Consider the following 23,114-nt stretch of genomic DNA (forward strand, 5'->3'; position numbering starts at 1 on the left):
CCTATCTTCAGTAGATAGCAATGTCTTCATGGAGTGATACCTATCAAATTGATATCTTCAGTAGATAGCAATGTATTCATATGCAGTGATACCATCAAATTGCTATCTTCAGTAGATAGCAATGTCTTCATGGGGTGCCGGTGACACCTATCAAATTGACACCTTCAGTAGATAGCACCTTCAGTAGATAGCAATGCTTTCATGGAGTGATACCATCATATTGCTAACTTCGGTAGATAGCAATGTCTTCATGGTGAACAAATTGCTATATTCAGTAGATAGCAATGTCTTCATGGGGTGATAGGCCTACCACCAAATTGGTATCTGCAGTAGATAGCAATGTCTTCATTTAGTGCTAGTGATACCATCAAATTGCTATCTTCAGTAAATAGCAATACCCAGTAAACACAAAAATGTGTTTTAAACGTTTTAAACATGTTTAATAGGACGTACGTAAAATATCGGTAACAAAATATTATTTTGTATTGGTTTAATTTCCATATGGAGGGCGCACCATAGTCTCGTACACTAACCCTGCACTAACCACAATATGTACTGTAATACAGTATAGGAAAAGCTAGCCAATGATACGTGGGAGAGTTTGTTCAGGATACACTACCCTAATTTTCCACCAAGATGTCGGCTGGGCGCTGTGGCGTGCGTCTGTAATCCAGCTACTTGGAAGCCGGGGTTGGTGGATCGTTTGAGTTCGGGAGTCCTGTTGGTAGTTGCTCTATGGCGATCGGGCGTCCGCACTAAGCTCGGCATCGATATGGTTGGCTCGGCGGAGGCTAGGACAACCAGGTTGTCTAAGGAGGGACGAACCGGCCCAGGGCGGAAACGCAGCAGGCAAAAAGTCCCCATGTGGAGCAGTAGTGGGATTGCGCTCGTGAATAGGTAGCTGCTAGCAGCCCGGACAACATAGCGGGACCCAATCCTTTTTGCTGTTTCACCCCAGATTTTTCTTCACTTTTTATCATTTTATTTATCCTTTGCAAGTAAAATTTCTCTCCAGTTTTCAATTTCAATTGCTTTTGTTCACTTTTTTCCTCCACATTTTATATAACGCCTATTATCATGATTATAGCACAAACGCAACATGAGTCCCGGGGAGGGGTATTTTTTGGGGATAGGCCTATGGATTTTTTGGCACGCCACGAAAAGGGAAAAGTAATTTTTGGCAGATCAAAAGCGGAAGCGGCAGGACGAGAGGCTAAGGGCTTGAAGCGATTTTTGGCACGGCATACCTTTAAAAGCTTTTAATAACATGCCAGGCTAGATAGGCATACTAGAAAACAGTAAAGCAGCGTTCGAATAAAAGCTAATGAAATTTCTTGCTCGCTGCAATCAAATTTCTAAGATTCAAAAGTTTGATATGCATTTCGAAAAGTTTGATATGCATTTTGAAAAAATTAGTATTCATTTTGTAGAAATCTAATTCGATTGCGATGAAGGATAAATCCAAGCTTATATTAAAATTCAGTGGCGTAGATTTCTTTTTGACTGGGGGAGTGGAGTTGGAAAAAATTCTTGAAGTATAGTCAATCCAGTTGGAGACATAATAAGTTTATGGTACAATTGCGCGTGAAGCGCGCGAAAAATGTTGCTATTTCGAAGCTAAACTGATGAAATATGTGTAAAAGTAGAACAAATGCGCGCGAAACGCGCGAAAATTTGCACTTTTGGGGCTAAAATAGGCAAATATAAGGTTATTTTGGTCAGAAACCGATTACGCCTATGTTAAAAATTCTTAGCATAATAATATAAAAATTGAACGAATTTATATTAGATAACCTATTTTTAATCTAATGATTGATATCTTCAGTAGCATGTCTTCATGGAGTGATATCGTCAAATTGCTATCTTCAGTAGATAGCAATGTTTTCATGGAGTGATACCATCAAATTGCTTTCTTCAGTAGATAGTAATATCGTCATGGAGTGATACCATCAAATTGCTATCTTCATGTCGTCATGGAGTGATAGGCCTACCTATCAAAATCTTTGTGTCGTGATACCTATCAAATAGCTATCTCCAGTAGATAGTGTCTTTATGGAGTGAGACTATCAAATTGCTATCTTCGGTAGATAGCAATGTCTTCATGGGGAGATACCTATCGAATTGATATCTCAGTCCAGTAGCAAGCAATGTCTTCACAGAGTGACACATATCAAATTGATATCTTCAATAGATAGCAATGTCTTCATGGAGTGATACCATCAAATTCCTATCTTCAGTAGATAGCAATGTCTTCATGGAGTGATACCTATCAAATTGATATCTTCAGTAGATAGCAATGTATTCATATGCAGTGATACCATCAAATTGCTATCTTCAGTAGATAGCAATGTCTTCATGGGGTGCCGGTGACACCTATCAAATTGACACCTTCAGTAGATAGCACCTTCAGTAGATAGCAATGCTTTCATGGAGTGATACCATCATATTGCTAACTTCGGTAGATAGCAATGTCTTCATGGTGAACAAATTGCTATATTCAGTAGATAGCAATGTCTTCATGGGGTGATAGGCCTACCACCAAATTGGTATCTGCAGTAGATAGCAATGTCTTCATTTAGTGCTAGTGATACCATCAAATTGCTATCTTCAGTAAATAGCAATACCCAGTAAACACAAAATGTGTTTTAAACGTTTTAAACATGTTTAATAGGACGTACGTAAAAATATCGGTAACAAAATATTATTTTGTATTGGTTTAATTTCCATATGGAGGGCGCACCATAGTCTCGTACACTAACCCTGCACTAACCACAATATGTACTGTAATACAGTATAGGAAAAGCTAGCCAATGATACGTGGGAGAGTTTGTTCAGGATACACTACCCTAATTTTCCACCAAGATGTCGGCTGGGCGCTGTGGCGTGCGTCTGTAATCCAGCTACTTGGAAGCCGGGGTTGGTGGATCGTTTGAGTTCGGGAGTCCTGTTGGTAGTTGCTCTATGGCGATCGGGCGTCCGCACTAAGCTCGGCATCGATATGGTTGGCTCGGCGGAGGCTAGGACAACCAGGTTGTCTAAGGAGGGACGAACCGGCCCAGGGCGGAAACGCAGCAGGCAAAAGTCCCCATGTGGAGCAGTAGTGGGATTGCGCTCGTGAATAGGTAGCTGCTAGCAGCCCGGACAACATAGCGGGACCCAATCCTTTTTTTTTTTTTTATCCCCAGATTTTTTCTTCAATTTTTATCATTTTATTTATCCTTTGCAAGTAAAATTTCTCTCCAGTTTTCAATTTCAATTGCTTTTGTTTTCTTTTTTTCCTCCACATTTTATATAACGCCTAGTATCATGATTATAGCACAAACGCAACATGAGTCCCGGGAGGGGTATTTTTTGGGGATAGGCCTATGGATTTTTGGCACGCCACGAAAAGGGAAAAGTAATTTTGGCAGATCAAAAGCGGAAGCGGCAGGACGGGAGGCTAAGGGCTTGAAGCGATTTTTGGCACGGCATACCTTTAAAAGCTTTTAATAACATGCCAGGCTAGATAGGCATACTAGAAAACAGTAAAGCAACGTTCGAATAAAAGCTAATGAAATTTCTTGCTCGCTGCAATCAAATTTCTAAGATTCAAAAGTTTGATATGCATTTCGAAAAGTTTGATATGCATTTTGAAAAAATTAGTATTCATTTTGTAGAAATCTAATTCGATTGCGATGAAGGATAAATCCAAGCTTATATTAAAATTCAGTGGCGTAGATTTCTTTTTGACTGGGGGGTGGAGTTGGAAAAAATTCTTGAAGTATAGTCAATCCAGTTGGAGACATAATAAGTGTATGGTACAATTGCGCGTGAAGCGCGCGCAAAATTTTGCTATTTCGAAGCTAAACTGATGAAATATGTGTAAAAGTAGAACAAATGCGCGCGAAACGCGCGAAAATTTGCACTTTTGGGGCTAAAATAGGCAAATATAAGGTTATTTTGGTCAGAAACCGATTACGCCTATGTTAAAAATTCTTAGCATAATAATATAAAAATTGAACGAATTTATATTAGATAACCTATTTTTAATCTAATGATTGATATCTTCAGTAGCATGTCTTCATGGAGTGATATCGTCAAATTGCTATCTTCAGTAGATAGCAATGTTTTCATGGAGTGATACCATCAAATTGCTTTCTTCAGTAGATAGTAATATCGTCATGGAGTGATACCATCAAATTGCTATCTTCATGTCGTCATGGAGTGATAGGCCTACCTATCAAAATCTTTGTGTCGTGATACCTATCAAATAGCTATCTCCAGTAGATAGTGTCTTTATGGAGTGATACTATCAAATTGCTATCTTCAGTAGATAGCAATGTCTTCATGGGGAGATACCTATCGAATTGATATCTCAGTCCAGTAGCAAGCAATGTCTTCACAGAGTGACACATATCAAATTGATATCTTCAATAGATAGCAATGTCTTCATGGAGTGATACCATCAAATTCCTATCTTCAGTAGATAGCAATGTCTTCATGGAGTGATACCTATCAAATTGATATCTTCAGTAGATAGCAATGTATTCATATGCAGTGATACCATCAAATTGCTATCTTCAGTAGATAGCAATGTCTTCATGGGGTGCCGGTGACACCTATCAAATTGACACCTTCAGTAGATAGCACCTTCAGTAGATAGCAATGCTTTCATGGAGTGATACCATCATATTGCTAACTTCGGTAGATAGCAATGTCTTCATGGTGAACAAATTGCTATATTCAGTAGATAGCAATGTCTTCATGGGGTGATAGGCCTACCACCAAATTGGTATCTGCAGTAGATAGCAATGTCTTCATTTAGTGCTAGTGATACCATCAAATTGCTATCTTCAGTAAATAGCAATACCCAGAAAAAACAAAAATGTGTTTTAAACGTTTTAAACATGTTTAATAGGACGTACGTAAAAATATCGGTAACAAAATATTATTTTGTATTGGTTTAATTTCCATATGGAGGGCGCACCATAGTCTCGTACACTAACCCTGCACTAACCACAATATGTACTGTAATACAGTATAGGAAAAGCTAGCCAATGATACGTGGGAGAGTTTGTTCAGGATACACTACCTAATTTTCCACCAAGATGTCGGCTGGGCGCTGTGGCGTGCGTCTGTAATCCAGCTACTTGGAAGCCGGGGTTGGTGGATCGTTTGAGTTCGGGAGTCCTGTTGGTAGTTGCTCTATGGCGATCGGGCGTCCGCACTAAGCTCGGCATCGATATGGTTGGCTCGGCGGAGGCTAGGACAACCAGGTTGTCTAAGGAGGGACGAACCGGCCCAGGGCGGAAACGCAGCAGGCAAAAGTCCCCATGTGGAGCAGTAGTGGGATTGCGCTCGTGAATAGGTAGCTGCTAGCAGCCCGGACAACATAGCGGGACCCAATCCTTTTTGCTGTTTCACCCCAGATTTTTCTTCAATTTTTATCATTTTATTTATCCTTTGCAAGTAAAATTTCTCTCAGTTTTCAATTTCAATTGCTTTTGTTCACTTTTTTCCTCCACATTTTATATAACGCCTATTATCATGATTATAGCACAAACGCAACATGAGTCCCGGGAGGGGTATTTTTTGGGGATAGGCCTATGGATTTTTGGCACGCCACGAAAAGGGAAAAGTAATTTTGGCAGATCAAAAGCGGAAGCGGCAGGACGAGAGGCTAAGGGCTTGAAGCGATTTTTGGCACGGCATACCTTTAAAAGCTTTTAATAACATGCCAGGCTAGATAGGCATACTAGAAAACAGTAAAGCAACGTTCGAATAAAAGCTAATGAAATTTCTTGCTCGCTGCAATCAAATTTCTAAGATTCAAAAGTTTGATATGCATTTCGAAAAGTTTGATATGCATTTTGAAAAAATTAGTATTCATTTTGTAGAAATCTAATTCGATTGCGATGAAGGATAAATCCAAGCTTATATTAAAATTCAGTGGCGTAGATTTCTTTTTTGACTGGGGGGTGGAGTTGGAAAAAATTCTTGAAGTATAGTCAATCCAGTTGGAGACATAATAAGTTTATGGTACAATTGCGCGTGAAGCGCGCGAAAAATTTTGCTATTTCGAAGCTAAACTGATGAAATATGTGTAAAAGTAGAACAAATGCGCGCGAAACGCGCGAAAATTTGCACTTTTGGGGCTAAAATAGGCAAATATAAGGTTATTTTGGTCAGAAACCGATTACGCCTATGTTAAAAATTCTTAGCATAATAATATAAAAATTGAACGAATTTATATTAGATAACCTATTTTTAATCTAATGATTGATATCTTCAGTAGCATGTCTTCATGGAGTGATATCGTCAAATTGCTATCTTCAGTAGATAGCAATGTTTTCATGGAGTGATACCATCAAATTGCTTTCTTCAGTAGATAGTAATATCGTCATGGAGTGATACCATCAAATTGCTATCTTCATGTCGTCATGGAGTGATAGGCCTACCTATCAAAATCTTTGTGTCGTGATACCTATCAAATAGCTATCTCCAGTAGATAGTGTCTTTATGGAGTGATACTATCAAATTGCTATCTTCAGTAGATAGCAATGTCTTCATGGGGAGATACCTATCGAATTGATATCTCAGTCCAGTAGCAAGCAATGTCTTCACAGAGTGACACATATCAAATTGATATCTTCAATAGATAGCAATGTCTTCATGGAGTGATACCATCAAATTCCTATCTTCAGTAGATAGCAATGTCTTCATGGAGTGATACCTATCAAATTGATATCTTCAGTAGATAGCAATGTATTCATATGCAGTGATACCATCAAATTGCTATCTTCAGTAGATAGCAATGTCTTCATAAGTGCCGGTGACACCTATCAAATTGACACCTTCAGTAGATAGCACCTTCAGTAGATAGCAATGCTTTCATGGAGTGATACCATCATATTGCTAACTTCGGTAGATAGCAATGTCTTCATGGTGAACAAATTGCTATATTCAGTAGATAGCAATGTCTTCATGGGGTGATAGGCCTACCACCAAATTGGTATCTGCAGTAGATATCAATGTCTTCATTTAGTGCTAGTGATACCATCAAATTGCTATCTTCAGTAAATAGCAATACCCAGTAAACACAAAAATGTGTTTTAAACGTTTTAAACATGTTGAATAGGACGTACGTAAAAATATCGGTAACAAAATATTATTTTGTATTGGTTTAATTTCCATATGGAGGGCGCACCATAGTCTCGTACACTAACCCTGCACTAACCACAATATGTACTGTAATACAGTATAGGAAAAGCTAGCCAATGATACGTGGGAGAGTTTGTTCAGGATACACGACCCTAATTTTCCACCAAGATGTCGGCTGGGCGCTGTGGCGTGCGTCTGTAATCCAGCTACTTGGAAGCCGGGGTTGGTGGATCGTTTGAGTTCGGGAGTCCTGTTGGTAGTTGCTCTATGGCGATCGGGCGTCCGCACTAAGCTCGGCATCGATATGGTTGGCTCGGCGGAGGCTAGGACAACCAGGTTGTCTAAGGAGGGACGAACCGGCCCAGGGCGGAAACGCAGCAGGCAAAAGTCCCCATGTGGAGCAGTAGTGGGATTGCGCTCGTGAATAGGTAGCTGTTAGCAGCCCGGACAACATAGCGGGACCCAATCCTTTTTGCTGTTTCACCCCAGATTTTTCTTCACTTTTTATCATTTTTTTATCCTTTGCAAGTAAAATTTTTCTCTAGTTTTCAATTTCAATTGCTTTTGTTCACTTTTTTCCTCCACCTTTTATATATCGCCTATTATCATGATTATAGCACAAACGCAACATGAGTCCCGGGAGGGGTATTTTTTGGGGATAGGCCTATGGATTTTTTGGCACGCCACGAAAAGGGAAAAAGTAATTTTGGCAGATCAAAAGCGGAAGCGGCAGGACGAGAGGCTAAGGGCTTGAAGCGATTTTTGGCACGGCATACCTTTAAAAGCTTTTAATAACATGCCAGGCTAGATAGGCATACTAGAAAACAGTAAAGCAACGTTCGAATAAAAGCTAATGAAATTTCTTGCTCGCTGCAATCAAATTTCTAAGATTCAAAAGTTTGATATGCATTTCGAAAAGTTTGATATGCATTTTGAAAAAATTAGTATTCATTTTGTAGAAATCTAATTCGATTGCGATGAAGGATAAATCCAAGCTTATATTAAAATTCAGTGGCGTAGATTTCTTTTTGACTGGGGGGTGGAGTTGGAAAAAATTCTTGAAGTATAGTCAATCCAGTTGGAGACATAATAAGTTTAGGGTACAATTGCGCGTGAAGCGCGCAAAAAATGTTGCTATTTCGAAGCTAAACTGATGAAATATGTGTAAAAAAATAGAACAAATGCGCGCGAAACGCGCGAAAATTTGCACTTTTGGGGCTAAAATAGGCAAATATAAGGTTATTTTGGTCAGAAACCGATTACGCCTATGTTAAAAATTCTTAGCATAATAATATAAAAATTGAACGAATTTATATTAGATAACCTATTTTTAATCTAATGATTGATATCTTCAGTAGCATGTCTTCATGGAGTGATATCGTCAAATTGCTATCTTCAGTAGATAGCAATGTTTTCATGGAGTGATACCATCAAATTGCTTTCTTCAGTAGATAGTAATATCGTCATGGAGTGATACCATCAAATTGCTATCTTCATGTCGTCATGGAGTGATAGGCCTACCTATCAAAATCTTTGTGTCGTGATACCTATCAAATAGCTATCTCCAGTAGATAGTGTCTTTATGGAGTGATACTATCAAATTGCTATCTTCGGTAGATAGCAATGTCTTCATGGGGAGATACCTATCGAATTGATATCTCAGTCCAGTAGCAAGCAATGTCTTCACAGAGTGACACATATCAAATTGATATCTTCAATAGATAGCAATGTCTTCATGGAGTGATACCATCAAATTCCTATCTTCAGTAGATAGCAATGTCTTCATGGAGTGATACCTATCAAATTGATATCTTCAGTAGATAGCAATGTATTCATATGCAGTGATACCATCAAATTGCTATCTTCAGTAGATAGCAATGTCTTCATAAGGTGCCGGTGACACCTATCAAATTGACACCTTCAGTAGATAGCACCTTCAGTAGATAGCAATGCTTTCATGGAGTGATACCATCATATTGCTAACTTCGGTAGATAGCAATGTCTTCATGGTGAACAAATTGCTATATTCAGTAGATAGCAATGTCTTCATGGGGTGATAGGCCTACCACCAAATTGGTATCTGCAGTAGATAGCAATGTCTTCATTTAGTGCTAGTGATACCATCAAATTGCTATCTTCAGTAAATAGCAATACCCAGTAAACACAAAAATGTGTTTTAAACGTTTTAAACATGTTTAATAGGACGTACGTAAAATATCGGTAACAAAATATTATTTTGTATTGGTTTAATTTCCATATGGAGGGCGCACCATAGTCTCGTACACTAACCCTGCACTAACCACAATATGTACTGTAATACAGTATAGGAAAAGCTAGCCAATGATACGTGGGAGAGTTTGTTCAGGATACACTACCTAATTTTCCACCAAGATGTCGGCTGGGCGCTGTGGCGTGCGTCTGTAATCCAGCTACTTGGAAGCCGGGGTTGGTGGATCGTTTGAGTTCGGGAGTCCTGTTGGTAGTTGCTCTATGGCGATCGGGCGTCCGCACTAAGCTCGGCATCGATATGGTTGGCTCGGCGGAGGCTAGGACAACCAGGTTGTCTAAGGAGGGACGAACCGGCCCAGGGCGGAAACGCAGCAGGCAAAAGTCCCCATGTGGAGCAGTAGTGGGATTGCGCTCGTGAATAGGTAGCTGTTAGCAGCCCGGACAACATAGCGGGACCCAATCCTTTTTTGCTGTTTCACCCCCAGATTTTTTCTTCACTTTTTTATCATTTTATTTATCCTTTGCAAGTAAAATTTCTCTCCAGTTTTCAATTTCAATTGCTTTTGTTCACTTTTTTCCTCCACCTTTTATATAACGCCTATTATCATGATTATAGCACAAACGCAACATGAGTCCCGGGAGGGTATTTTTTGGGGATAGGCCTATGGATTTTTGGCACGCCACGAAAAGGGAAAAGTAATTTTGGCAGATCAAAAGCGGAAGCGGCAGGACGAGAGGCTAAGGGCTTGAAGCGATTTTTGGCACGGCATACCTTTAAAAGCTTTTAATAACATGCCAGGCTAGATAGGCATACTAGAAAACAGTAAAGCAACGTTCGAATAAAAGCTAATGAAATTTCTTGCTCGCTGCAATCAAATTTCTAAGATTCAAAAGTTTGATATGCATTTCGAAAAGTTTGATATGCATTTTGAAAAAATTAGTATTCATTTTGTAGAAATCTAATTCGATTGCGATGAAGGATAAATCCAAGCTTATATTAAAATTCAGTGGCGTAGATTTCTTTTTGACTGGGTGGGGAGGAGTTGAAAAAAATTCTTGAAGTATAGTCAATCCAGTTGGAGACATAATAAGTTTATGGTACAATTGCGCGTGAAGCGCGCGAAAAATGTTGCTATTTCGAAGCTAAACTGATGAAATATGTGTAAAAGTAGAACAAATGCGCGCGAAACGCGCGAAAATTTGCACTTTTGGGGCTAAAATAGGCAAATATAAGGTTATTTTGGTCAGAAACCGATTACGCCTATGTTAAAACTTCTTAGCATAATAATATAAAAATTGAACGAATTTATATTAGATAACCTATTTTAATCTAATGATTGATATCTTCAGTAGCATGTCTTCATGGAGTGATATCGTCAAATTGCTATCTTCAGTAGATAGCAATGTTTTCATGGAGTGATACCATCAAATTGCTTTCTTCAGTAGATAGTAATATCGTCATGGAGTGATACCATCAAATTGCTATCTTCATGTCGTCATGGAGTGATAGGCCTACCTATCAAAATCTTTGTGTCGTGATACCTATCAAATAGCTATCTCCAGTAGATAGTGTCTTTATGGAGTGATACTATCAAATTGCTATCTTCGGTAGATAGCAATGTCTTCATGGGGAGATACCTATTAAATTGATATCTTCAGTAGATAGCAACGTCTTCACAGAGTAACACCTATCAAATTGCTATCTTCAGTAGATAGCAATGTTTTCATGGGTGATACCAATCAAATTGCTATCTTCGGTAAATAGCAATGTCTTCATGGAGTGATAACATCAAATTGCTATCTTCAGTAGATACATGGAGTGATAGGTCTACCTATCAAATAGCTATCTTCAGTAGATAGCAAAGTCTTCATGGAGTGACATCTATCAAATTGCAATCGTCGGTAGATAGCAATGTCTTCGTGGGGGTGATACCTACCAAATTGCTATATTCGGTAGATAGCAATATCTTTGTGGATGTAATAAATTTCTAGTAGTTGATTACTTAAATAACACTGTTTGAACAATAGAATAGAATTTAAATAAGTATAATGCACGTGTTAAGACATTTTTGTGCATCATCTGTTGAAAGTTTTTCATCTACAACTTTTGGACGTGATGTGCGATTTTATTAAATAAAAAGTAAAAGAAAGCTGAATGTTTTAATATCATAAGAGAAATTCCAAAAATTGCTTTTTAGCATTCAATCCCTGCTATAACAACCTAAATTACCAAACCTATTGAATATGTTAAAGATCACATCATTTAGTGGCATACTGGGTAAAAATGCAAAATCGTCCTGCTGACTTGAATGTTAACCTTATGAGAACTACCTGCCGATTGGCCAAAAAGAAGTTTTCATTATCAATTGGCTCAATCAGTAACATTGTTAGAATGATTTCACCATGCAAAAAAAATGGTGTGAATTATTTGCAAAGCTCTATTCTGATTGGTGATTAAAGTGAAGATATCATATAATTGACCAATCAGAGGCAATGTTAGATCGGCAGGTAGTGCTCAGGGGGTTAATACTAAAATGGGCAAAAAAGAGGAAGATACACATGACACATTTTGGTTAATTTTCTCCTGGGGGACTTGGCATTGGGCTATTCCAGTTGGAATCCATACACCCCATATGGAAGATATGACCTTAATCTCCCTCACAAGGGCAGGGTGTAGATTTCAATTGAAGCTACCCATTTAGGTAACCTTATTTGAAATATACACTCTCTGTATAAGATAAAGGGCATGTTTCCACAGTGTAAGGATTTCAACTGGGATAGCCATTGGTCTGGATCTTTGCATACGCATTGTTTGAATCAGATGATTTGTTTTTATGAACAAGCATTTGTGACACGATCTGGTCCATGTGGGCCAAAGGCGGCAAATTTGAAACTGAGATAAAGGCAAAAATATGGAGTAAAAAAACAATAAAATACATAAAAGAGACATAAAAAAAATTCATAACTTTAGAATCAAGTTTGCTAGACCTTTGGTGTTTTCAGTAAATGATAGCCTATTGTATGTATAATGTAATAATTACAGTAACTCAATTGTCAAAATTGCCTCCTTTGGCCCCCATGGACCAGATCGTGTCACATTTATAATTTTCCCTTAACACAGCTTTTAGAAGCTTAGGAACTGTTTCATTTTTACACCAGTTACGTTAACACATTTTGTTAACCAATCATGAATTGTTACTTTGAGCATGTCATCACCAAATGGCAAGTGGCGGGGAGGGGCTTTTGAGAATTTTTCTCTCTTAAATATCAGCCCTAGATTGCGGGGCTCTAGATTGGGGTTAGGCTGGGGTTATAAAGCATCCAGTAAATCCGTTGTAAAACCAGTCAAGTTTTAATGAGACCAGCTCCTTTACAACAACAGGGATTTAACCCTAACACGCCCAGGTACTACAAAATACTACTTGATATATGCCCTGTTCATGTGTGCATCCCACATGGTGTGATGATGCAATCGCCCTAAGTGATATATAGGCACAGCTTTGCTGGCCAGCGAAGCCCAATACCCGTGGCAAAGTGTCGTCGACCTAGTGCTTGGCATGCGAGGGGTCTCAGATTTGAATCCCACCCAGAGCAAACAACTTCTTTGCTTTCTCTCTTTATTCCTTCCTTTCCCGTTGCCAAAAAGCCCCTGGCAGGTTAGGGTTATAAGGGTGGAGGCAATACATTTGATTGAAAATCATTTCTGCAGAACACATGAGATGAATAAATATCACATACTGCTGAATTTGCTTTACTGCTTTCTTTTATTTCATGGTTTTATTAAACATGATACAGTATTTCATTATGTCACTCAAAAACTGTGAATTGTCATTGACAATGATATTATTACTAACTTAGATTACTACTATAATAAGAGAACAATGAAAATGTGTTAAAATTTGTATCACAAATTGTTTATAAAACTTTAAAACACCCTCTTCCACTTCTATTGAAAATTATGCATTCCAGTTTAATATACAGAATTTCATTTCCTATCATTTTTTGTGAAGTTATGTTTCAAATTATAAATCATAATTGGCTTTTTAAGTTAAAGCAACAAAGCAGCATAACTGTGTCATGACGGCACATGAAGTTACTGTCTTCTAAATGACGGAAAATGGTAGGACTCTGTGTAGGATGTAAAAGCAGTAGCAGGTCTATGTTGAGTCCCTCCTAAGGGTGCCGCACTCATTGTTTGTAATTCTTCTGGTGTACTTTGTAAACCCTGAGCTGGGGTAAAAGGATTTCTATGCGGTTGATGTACACTACCACCATTTGTATAATGGAGGTTTGGGTTGGCGCTGCTTGGCCGTGAACTCTTCAGAAGAAACTGAAGCTTGGTCCGAGCTGAACTAACATTGTCATGATAACTATGCTGAGGAGTACTGAAATATAAATAACAAGACATGTTGTAAGTTGAGGTGTACCAAGGGGCCTGCCTAATGCTTTCTCTTACTATTAACAACTTGCGGAAACATTTGACACATAATTTGATGTACTGGGTCACATCATGTGTTCTACAAATCACACATATTGTTTGATTGCATCCCATATATACCAACAGCTGACAATAGCTGACAGCTGTTAATCTGACACTGGACAGAGTACCTTGTTTTAATACCTTCACTCTGATATTTTAATGTTATGGGAGAAATCGAGACAATTTTATGACCTTTAGTTAAGATGTGGAGTGGATGCACTGGGCTGATAACTTCACATGCTAGTTATATAAATCAGACATGCTGAACTACATTCCCATCTGCCCAAAACTACAGCTCAGCAACTATCTCAATGCCTTGGAAGGATACAATTTTAATATGATCGATTTTTTATCTTTGTATGTTAATTTTTTTAAAGCTTCTGTCTCACGTGTGGCTAGAACTTACTTCTTGTTGAGATTATTCAATAGCCTGGTATTAGCATCTCTCATTTCTCGCACCTGGTGGTCATGGTTACCCCTGGTAAAACAAATAATTAGAACTTGTAAAGCGCCATCTATAATAATCCATTTTGTACATTAAAATTAAAAATTAAAAAAAAGGAAAGTAGGCCCTATATGCCAAAATTATTGTACACTTTTATGTTCACAAAGCTTGAAAATCGCATGTCCCATGGATTGTTAAATGATAGCACCAGTATTAGCATGAAAGTTCATCTGTATTGGTAATCCATATATAGAAAGATTTAAACTCTTGATCTCAATACAAATATGGTCGAATCCAACCAAAAGTGTCCACGGGCCAAAAATAAAAGTCCGAAATAAAAATGTCTCCACAATTTTTTCCTTTTGCCCATTGATTGATGACATATTGGCCTTATAGGAACCAAAAGTGCCATTACTAATCTTGAAAAATAAATCCAGGATGTGTGGTAGTAAATGTGCCTGGACACCTCGAATAAGCCGTAAAGTCCCTCTCTGGTTATTTTTACTTTTTTACAAATTTGCAAAGAGATTGTTTCAGGGATTAAAATGACCCCTCAATGAACTTCATATGACAATCAGAAGCGAAGTTATGGCTTGTTATAGGTTGTCATGAATCAAAACGCGAAACCGAGAAAAACGCGTTCAAATTTATGGAAGCAAAATGACCATTCATCAGATGGGCCTCAGAAAATGTGGATTATTTCATATTTCCGCTTATTTCTTTAAAATAAAACTTTGTATGTGTTTAGAAGAAAGCTTAAACATTTCAAATCTGCAAAAATCTCAACTTCGCCAAAATACGAGATTTGCATATATTTTCACCTGTAGCTCGAAATGAAGTTTGCGAGTTTACGGCTCATTCGCGCGTCCAGCCACAAATGTGATATCAAAACCCAATGTTACCTACGAATACCACTAGGATGCTTTCACTATCGCAATACTAATCAACCTAAAACAAATGGAATATTCCCATTAACGCTTTTTTCATGTAATGTAGACCACAGGGTGACAGGAAAATGCTAGCTCAACCAGAAAATATTTGTTTTTATTTTTATAACGCGATCAATATGATCTTTGTCAATTTATGCTAGTTTATTTTTGAAAATGAAGTTTAGGTCAGTTTCTGTATTTTATTTATCAAATGAGTATGAATCAATTTACACATTGTATAAGAACGAGTAGGATATGTGTTTTCAAGAATATTAGGAATTATACGCATACACCTAACGCTTTATACAATGAAAAGGTGAAGAAACCGGGTATTATTAAGTAGGTAACATGAGCGATTTAACAATATCTATATTGAGTTTAGAGGTTTAAATTTGGCTATTATGGTAATGAATTAATAAAATGGTAGTTTTTAGATCTCTTTCAGATGGTACGTCCAAATGAATAAATGCTATTACCTTAGATCAAAATTTTTTGATGCTTTAAGCAAGATTTTGACCAGTTCATTTTGATATACAAGTAGTTAATCAGCAATTTTACATAATAAATAATTGTTGAATGAATCCGTATATGGGTAATAATAGTGTCCTGGGGTACCGCTTAAAGTTTTTGACAATTAATTTCCATTGGTAGGGACACTTCATTACACATGTCATGTAATATGCTGTATTAAGTAAAAAGTAACATTTCAGTATTTGTAGGTAAGAATTAGACTTTTGGTGGATATCGCAATCAAAACTTCATTTTATAAAGCACTTTGAATGTAATATTTTCTTTATGTGCGTTTATTGATACTTAAGACCCTATCATGTATTAATTATGTCGGTTCACAGCGGTTGAAAGAGGATTGAAGTAAGAAACAAAGGCACTAAAGTGACTTTAATTTGATTAATTGCACACAAATCGCTTAAAACCGTTATTGCAGACTTGTGAAGTCCATCTTGGAGTCAGTTACGTCTTGTGGCCTTTCTTTTGAGGGCAACTACAATTAGCTTTATACCAGGGTCCATTACTGTGTTGTCTAGATCATGAGACAATGAGAACAGTCGTTTTTTCCATGGTATTCGTAGGTAACCTTAGCGGAAACGTCAAAAGTTACCTTCGAATAAATGAATTTGGACACAAATTACTCAGAAACCAGAAGGTCGGTAAACATTTAAAATGAAGCACACATGACAGTTGACAAATCCAAGTATTTATCCCCTTGTAATCTTCTTTGAATCTGATTTTTCTTTCAAATGAGCAGACCGTCGTCTATTTCAGTACATATTTTTCAACAATTAAGCCGTATTCGGTTTTGCACGGTGGGCATGTATGTGAATTATAACTTTCATTGACATATGATTTGATAGCAAACATACAGGCCTTCGTTATGTACCAATATGGGCATTGGCATGAATGGCGGTGTTTCACAATACTGTCATGATGTCAAATTGTATTCGTAGGTAATATTCGGTTACCGAAATTTACCTCTGAATACTTCTTTATTGTTGACATCTCAGAAATATTTAAACGAGGCTATTGAAACTTGGTAGAAATAAAGAGTGTATTACCCTGCACCTATTCCTTAACTATTGTTTACTATTCTCTCACTTTGTGGAAATGACACAGCTTTTAACATGTATTCGGAGGTAATGCATATTTTTTACCAAACCTACCTTTGTGCCATTTAGAATTTCTGGCAGCTAAACACAATAATAAAGATGTCCGAATACAATGCATTTCAGTATTGGACATATCAAAGCTTGTATCAATTATGCATTTATTAGTGATTTCCATTTTTAAAGATATATCTAGTGCTATGAAAAATTGTATTCGTAGGTAATGTAAAAAATACCACTCAAAAAATGATCACAAAAAATTCATAATTATGTACAAATATGTGAAACATTGAACAGGCAATCTTTGAATACACAACTTTCAGGAAATCAATTTAGATTCAATCCAATGACTTCTTTTCATAACTGATTTAGATGTTTTTAAAAATACCTTAAGAAATATTTTGAAAAAATGGGTAAAAATAGCATGTTTTGGGGTCTCTGTGTCTAAATTTTTTCACAGAAGGGGTCTTATTATATATATGGCGCAAGCGTATGATCAAAGCGAATAAACACAATATAAAAACGAATGTCAATTGATTAATACTTTTAAGTTATGGCCCTGAACATGCCGTGTACACTTTTCGTTGGATTCGACCATATATTTACCTCCGTAATTTTCAGCTGTTGCTACTGCAGCCTTCATCAGCGGAATGACCCGATCGTGCACTCTTGAAGTGTGACGTAATGACCGGGTCATTTTTGGACACTTCGACCATGATCCAAGCTGACGGCAGCTTAGAAATCAAAATATACCGTAAGCCAACGCACACGGATCAATATTTGCATTTTTCGTCCAATCACCCATTAGAACACAAGTTTGGTGTAATACAGACTCTATTCCATCGTGCAGAGACAGTGATCACCAACCCTCAAGTGGTTGTTGAGGAAAAGGAGCACATTACACAAGCTCTCTCCAAGTGTGGCTACCCGCCATGGGTCTTTGGCAAAATCAATAAGCCCAAGAGACAAAGTTTTCTCAAGATCAGGTTTCTAGAACACAGACGTCCTAGCACAACTTTGTCTGAGGTTTCCAAACATATCCACATAGAGTCACCAGGCCATCACGTCGACTGTAGACAAAGTACCATCCACATCAGGGCCAACCAACCATCTCTGAACAAAGACGGAGGGCGCTACAAGTTACCAAAGTCTATGACCCGGTCATTACGTCACACTTCAAGAGGGCATGATCGGGTCATTCCGCTGACGAAGGCTGTAGTAGCAACAGCTGAAAATTACGGAGGTAAATATATTTGTATTGAGATCAAGAGTTTAAATCTTTCTAGATAGCACCAGTAAGTTTCCCCATAGCACCCTCATTCATTCTGATATTTCCATGTTGCATTCTTGCCACATAAGTATGCGTACGCATGCAAACCAATGCAACGCACAAACAGTGATGCTTAGATATTAGCGATAACTTATTTTAATTTATTTTGATAATGCATTTTGGGCTATTTTTACTCATTTTTGGACTTAAATCGCTAAGACAAATGATGCAAAAATATGCAGCATAACTCTGTGTATGATTAGCTTTGCAAAAACGCAATTTGCAAAAGCACTACCACCCTTTGAGTTTTTATCACGAAAAGTTTTCCAACTTAAGTCCAATCCAGTTAGAAAACATTGACTGTAACTGATCACACACATATACATATAAATTTGACAGGAGAGTAACTCACATGATTCTGTGAAGCTGGCCTGATAACCTCTGTGCTTCTTCCTTCAGTTGATGTTCCCACTCTATCAAATCATCATGTTCCTGGTGCACCTGTACCTGGTGATAAAAATACAGTAAAAACTTGATAGTTAGCATATGTGCTTACAATCGAGCGCTTTTAAAACATGCAAACATGAAGTGCCCATCCACAAAAGTGTTTTGAGCATAATCATCGATACACATAGTTATATAATAAACCTGCAAATTTGTGTCTCAATCCCATTAGCTCAGTTGGTAGAGCACCGTACCGGACTTTGGTACAATTTCATGTTTTCAAAAGTGCTCGATAGTAAGCACATATGCTAACTATCAAGTTTTTACAGCATATAAACAACTTAAATTTAACAAGGAGATGCTCCAAGAAAATTTTTTCCAAAGAATTATGTTATTCTTTTTCTTTGAAATTTAACACTTTATGAAATCATTCTGACCAGAGAAGATGAGAAGAAACATCTTCTCTGTTCTGACACATTGTTTAAAAGAAAAGAGCAAAAAATCAAAATACACAGGCTTCGGAGATCCTCTTTTTAGTAGCAAGATGGCATATTCATGCAAAAGGGTCAGCAAGGTCTACTACAATCAAGGGTAATTGTGACCTGCTCAAACAAAATGAGTATAAAGGTTTCATACCACTAAATCCGCCTGTGAAGCGGTTTCCGGCAAAAGTTAACACGCCTATAGTCCCAACTTTGCATACAAATTGTGCAAAATTGGTGCAATAATAACAATTTTAGTGTTGAAAATCGTGTTTTACTAGAACTTGTGAATGTGATCTCTACTAATTTGAAAAGAAAATGCAAAAATTTGAGTGATGTTTACGATGATGAGCGCATGAACACATGAGGTCAAAACGCTGTTAGCAGTTGGACGTAAACATGGGAAAATCAGGCCTTTTTATATAGCGCTAATTTTCTCAAAAAGTAGACCTAAAATGTTATGTCATTTTCAGATATGTTATGCAGAATTTTGTTCTGATTAAGATGATATCAAATATGTATTTCAAAGATAGAGGTAACTCGACTTATGGCTTAAAACATGACCCCTATTTTGCACGTAAAGTCTATGGAAAACTATTTTGTGTTATGTACCCTAAAGTTGCAAGTTGGTAGTTTCGAGACTGCTGGCTGCTAAACAGATATTCTTTGTTTGACGCGCACCTGTAAATGCCATTCTGTATGCCAGTAGTATGTCCTTTGTGAATGGGCCACAACATGCACATTATAGGACATTCACAAAGGACATTCTACATGTACTACATTGTACATTGTACATGTGTGCATCAAACACAAACCATCAACTTAGCAGCCTAGAGGTCTCGATACTACCACTTTGCGACTTTACACTCATTTTGTGAGAGCTAGCAGGTCATGATTGTCTACTACCTTAGTTGGCTCTTGTTGATTGAGCATAGTCTGCATCTCATTAAGCTTATCTACAGTCTTCTGGTGTCCCATCCATTCTTGGTCCAATTGTTTGGTAAGAGTCTTGCATCTTTCTTGCAACACGTTTTCATTCTTCATCAGCACATCATTCACATCTTCTGTAGCCTTTCGAGACTGATTTGAGTCATCAAGGGCAGTAAGGGTCTGAAATGAACAAATATCAAAACATAAACATCGAACGTGAAAGATTCACTAATAGAAAATTGTGATAATAGTTCACAAAATTGACCAACCTGTCCCTGATGGAAGTTTGATTTATCATACGAAGGTTGGAAAAAACAAACAAACTGAGATTTGATGCTCTGTAGTTGGCCTAACTATACTATTATTGTACCATACAAAGAGACAAGTTTCATAATACTCAGAGAGTGCCAGTGTTCAAGCTGAACTGACTACAATATTGATTCACACCTGCCACATTTGACATTCAATTGAACTTTTTTTGGTAAATCCCATAATTCATTGCGGGTAGACCTGAGATGAAGTCACGCCGATGCACACATCGTTTAGCAAACAGCATTACTGCGCATTGCAAGTCACTGCAGTGAAACATGGGATTTACCGAAAAGGTCACGGTTCATGACCTCAAATTGGTTATATGATCTACACTATGAAATACAAATAAATATAGGTGTGTCAGTTATAATCTGAAACAGTTTAGTCTTCCCTTCAAAATGGCTGCTTATCAAATGAAACATGGCACACTCTATTCTAGACTTACTCCATCAGTCGTCTACACTGTGCATGTACTTGTGTTATGATTTGTAGTGACGACTGAATAACTTACAGTTCATACAGTGTTGGACTCACAAAAATATTCTCTTGCGACTTTGGTTGTGTGCCATAGCGCGACTGACTAGTGGCACACATGTACCGTGCCATTATGACAAAATCACGCTCTGAAGTTTTTAAGATAACAAACCCAGTCAAAAGGTCAATTTGGACACAACTGCACAGTCTCAAAGCATCAAGAATCCTGTTTCAAAGTCTGTCACTTTATTCCACATAGTTTTCTCAGTCGATCGTCACCCCAGACAGTTGACGAATGAGGGCAGCAGTCTACACTCTATTCAGGTTGATGCCATTATTACCTTTGCCAACTGTGCTTGTAGTGTTATCTTCTCTTCATGCCATCTACTCAGTGTTGTATTGACCATTTCTTCCACCGTTTGTTTCACTGCTGTCTGCACAGCAGACACTTGGTGATGCAGATGATGGAGTTCTTTGTCTTGAAGGGAATACTTGTTACGGAATTGTTGCTCTGCTTCACGAATCTCCTCTACTTCCTTGTGGATGGCAAGCAGTTTGACATCAACACTGCTGGATGTGCTGCAATTAAAACATCACAATACAACAATAGTATAGTCAAGGGCACATACTTTTATGATTAAAAAAGAAAAAAAAAAACTTCTTTATTCTCTATTTACAAACAGCTGTGAATGACTTGGAAGCCATTCAGATATTTTAGGATAAAAAGTCCATAATGAACACTTCTTTATTCTCTATTTACATACAGCTTGGGAACCATTCAGATGTGTATTTAGAATAAAAAGTCCGCAACATTTTTGAATAACTGAAGACACGCAAGATATTAGGATTGGGATTAGGTTTTAGGGTAAAGATTATTCTTCAAGCTTAGGAAAAGATTAGCATTATGATTCTAATAATAATTTAAGTTGCTCTTAACAGTCTTTGTGAAGGTAGATGGAAATAAATATTAATTTTTGACTACTACTACAGCTTTAACCAAGTCCAAGCATTACCCATCTGTATTTTAGCAGCAAACTTAATATAAGACCCTGTTTACACAGAGCCTGAAGTCAACTTTATTAAATTTGAACTAGCCTTTATTTGTGTGTAAACAGGGTCATCATGTGTTGAACTTGACTTCCGAAGTTGACATCTAATGATAACCTGGAACAACTTTTATCTAATTCATACTCGACTTCAAACTTGACTTTTGCAGCGTAAACGAACAAGCAATTAGAAATGAAGTTCAAAATGGTTATTTGAAGCATGAGCAAGTGATGACATTAAGGGGGGACTACACCCCTCAATAAATTTGTGTCTATTTTTGCATTTTTCTCAAAAACTAATAACACAGTGGTAACAAAAGTTATGTATATTATAGGGGCAAGGAATACAATCACTACATTGGAATTTCAGTGACTCAAGACAAGCGGTTTGTTTTTTATGATAAGAAATAAGGTACCGCTAGGATGTACCTCATTTCCTATCATATATACTGAACCGCTTGTCTTGAGTCACTGAAATTTCAGTGTAGTAATTCGATTCCTTGCCCCAATAATATACATAACTTTTGTTACCAGTGTGTTATTATTTTTTGAGAAAAATACAAAAATAGTCACAAATTTATCACAGGGGTGTAGTACCCCCTTAAAGTCAAATTCATAATTTATTTTGAAGTCGACTACCGTTTAAACACCCCGTCAACAAATAATTTATGCTAATCCTTGGTCACAATTGAACTTGACTTCTCTCTTCTAGGGGAAGGGGCTTCTATCTGTCTAAACAGGGTCTAAGATTCAGGTTGTTCTCAAAAGCTGTCCTTTCATGCAATATATTGCATTATTATGTTTTCAGGGTTATTAGGAGTTAAGAAAACCTAATAATGATAATATTGGATGGCTTATTTCGCATGATACCATAACATATCGGATTAAGTCATACAAATATCGAACTCGCCGTTGGCTCGTCCGATATTTTTATGACTCATCCGATATGTTATGGTATCATGCTCAGCCATCAATATTATATCAGTATTTGTCCTAGTCCTGGTTGGGGAATGGATGGAGAAACTTAATTACGATTAATTACCTGAATCGCTTTTGCAGCAGCTTATTTCCTTCCACATACGATTCAAGTTGTTCTTTCAGCCTTTTCTCAGATGCAGCAGCTTGTTTAGCATCCTCTTCTATCTGCTTCAGTCTACTCTCTAACTCCTCTTGCTTTCTGTCATTTTCTTCATCCTTGTTTGTCATTGTTTCTTGCTTGTCTACCATAGCAGCTGCAAATTGCTGCTTCAAATTCTGTATAGTTTCTTCTTGGCTTGTCAGCTGGCCATGAGCCTCCTCTAGGTCTGATGAAAA

At 37.5% G+C, this 23,114-nt stretch overlaps 1 protein-coding gene across 1 annotated transcript in view; it reads right to left on the bottom strand.

Moving 5' to 3' along the window:
* Positions 1-13,220: 13,220 nt before the first annotated feature.
* LOC140163477 (uncharacterized) overlaps positions 13,221-23,114 on the bottom strand; it is a 43,368-nt gene continuing 33,474 nt past the window's right edge. The window contains exons 16-21 of the mRNA XM_072186795.1: positions 22,843-23,104; positions 21,096-21,333; positions 19,945-20,148; positions 18,525-18,619; positions 14,256-14,327; positions 13,221-13,754 (exon numbers count right to left, since the gene is read on the bottom strand). Of these exons, the coding sequence (XP_072042896.1) occupies positions 13,463-13,754; positions 14,256-14,327; positions 18,525-18,619; positions 19,945-20,148; positions 21,096-21,333; positions 22,843-23,104 (1,163 nt within the window). The 3' untranslated portion in view covers positions 13,221-13,462. The remainder of the gene's footprint in view (positions 13,755-14,255; positions 14,328-18,524; positions 18,620-19,944; positions 20,149-21,095; positions 21,334-22,842; positions 23,105-23,114) is intronic.

This window comes from Amphiura filiformis, chromosome 1 (genome assembly GCF_039555335.1).
Source record: "Amphiura filiformis chromosome 1, Afil_fr2py, whole genome shotgun sequence".
Taxonomy (NCBI): Eukaryota; Metazoa; Echinodermata; class Ophiuroidea; order Amphilepidida; family Amphiuridae; genus Amphiura; species Amphiura filiformis.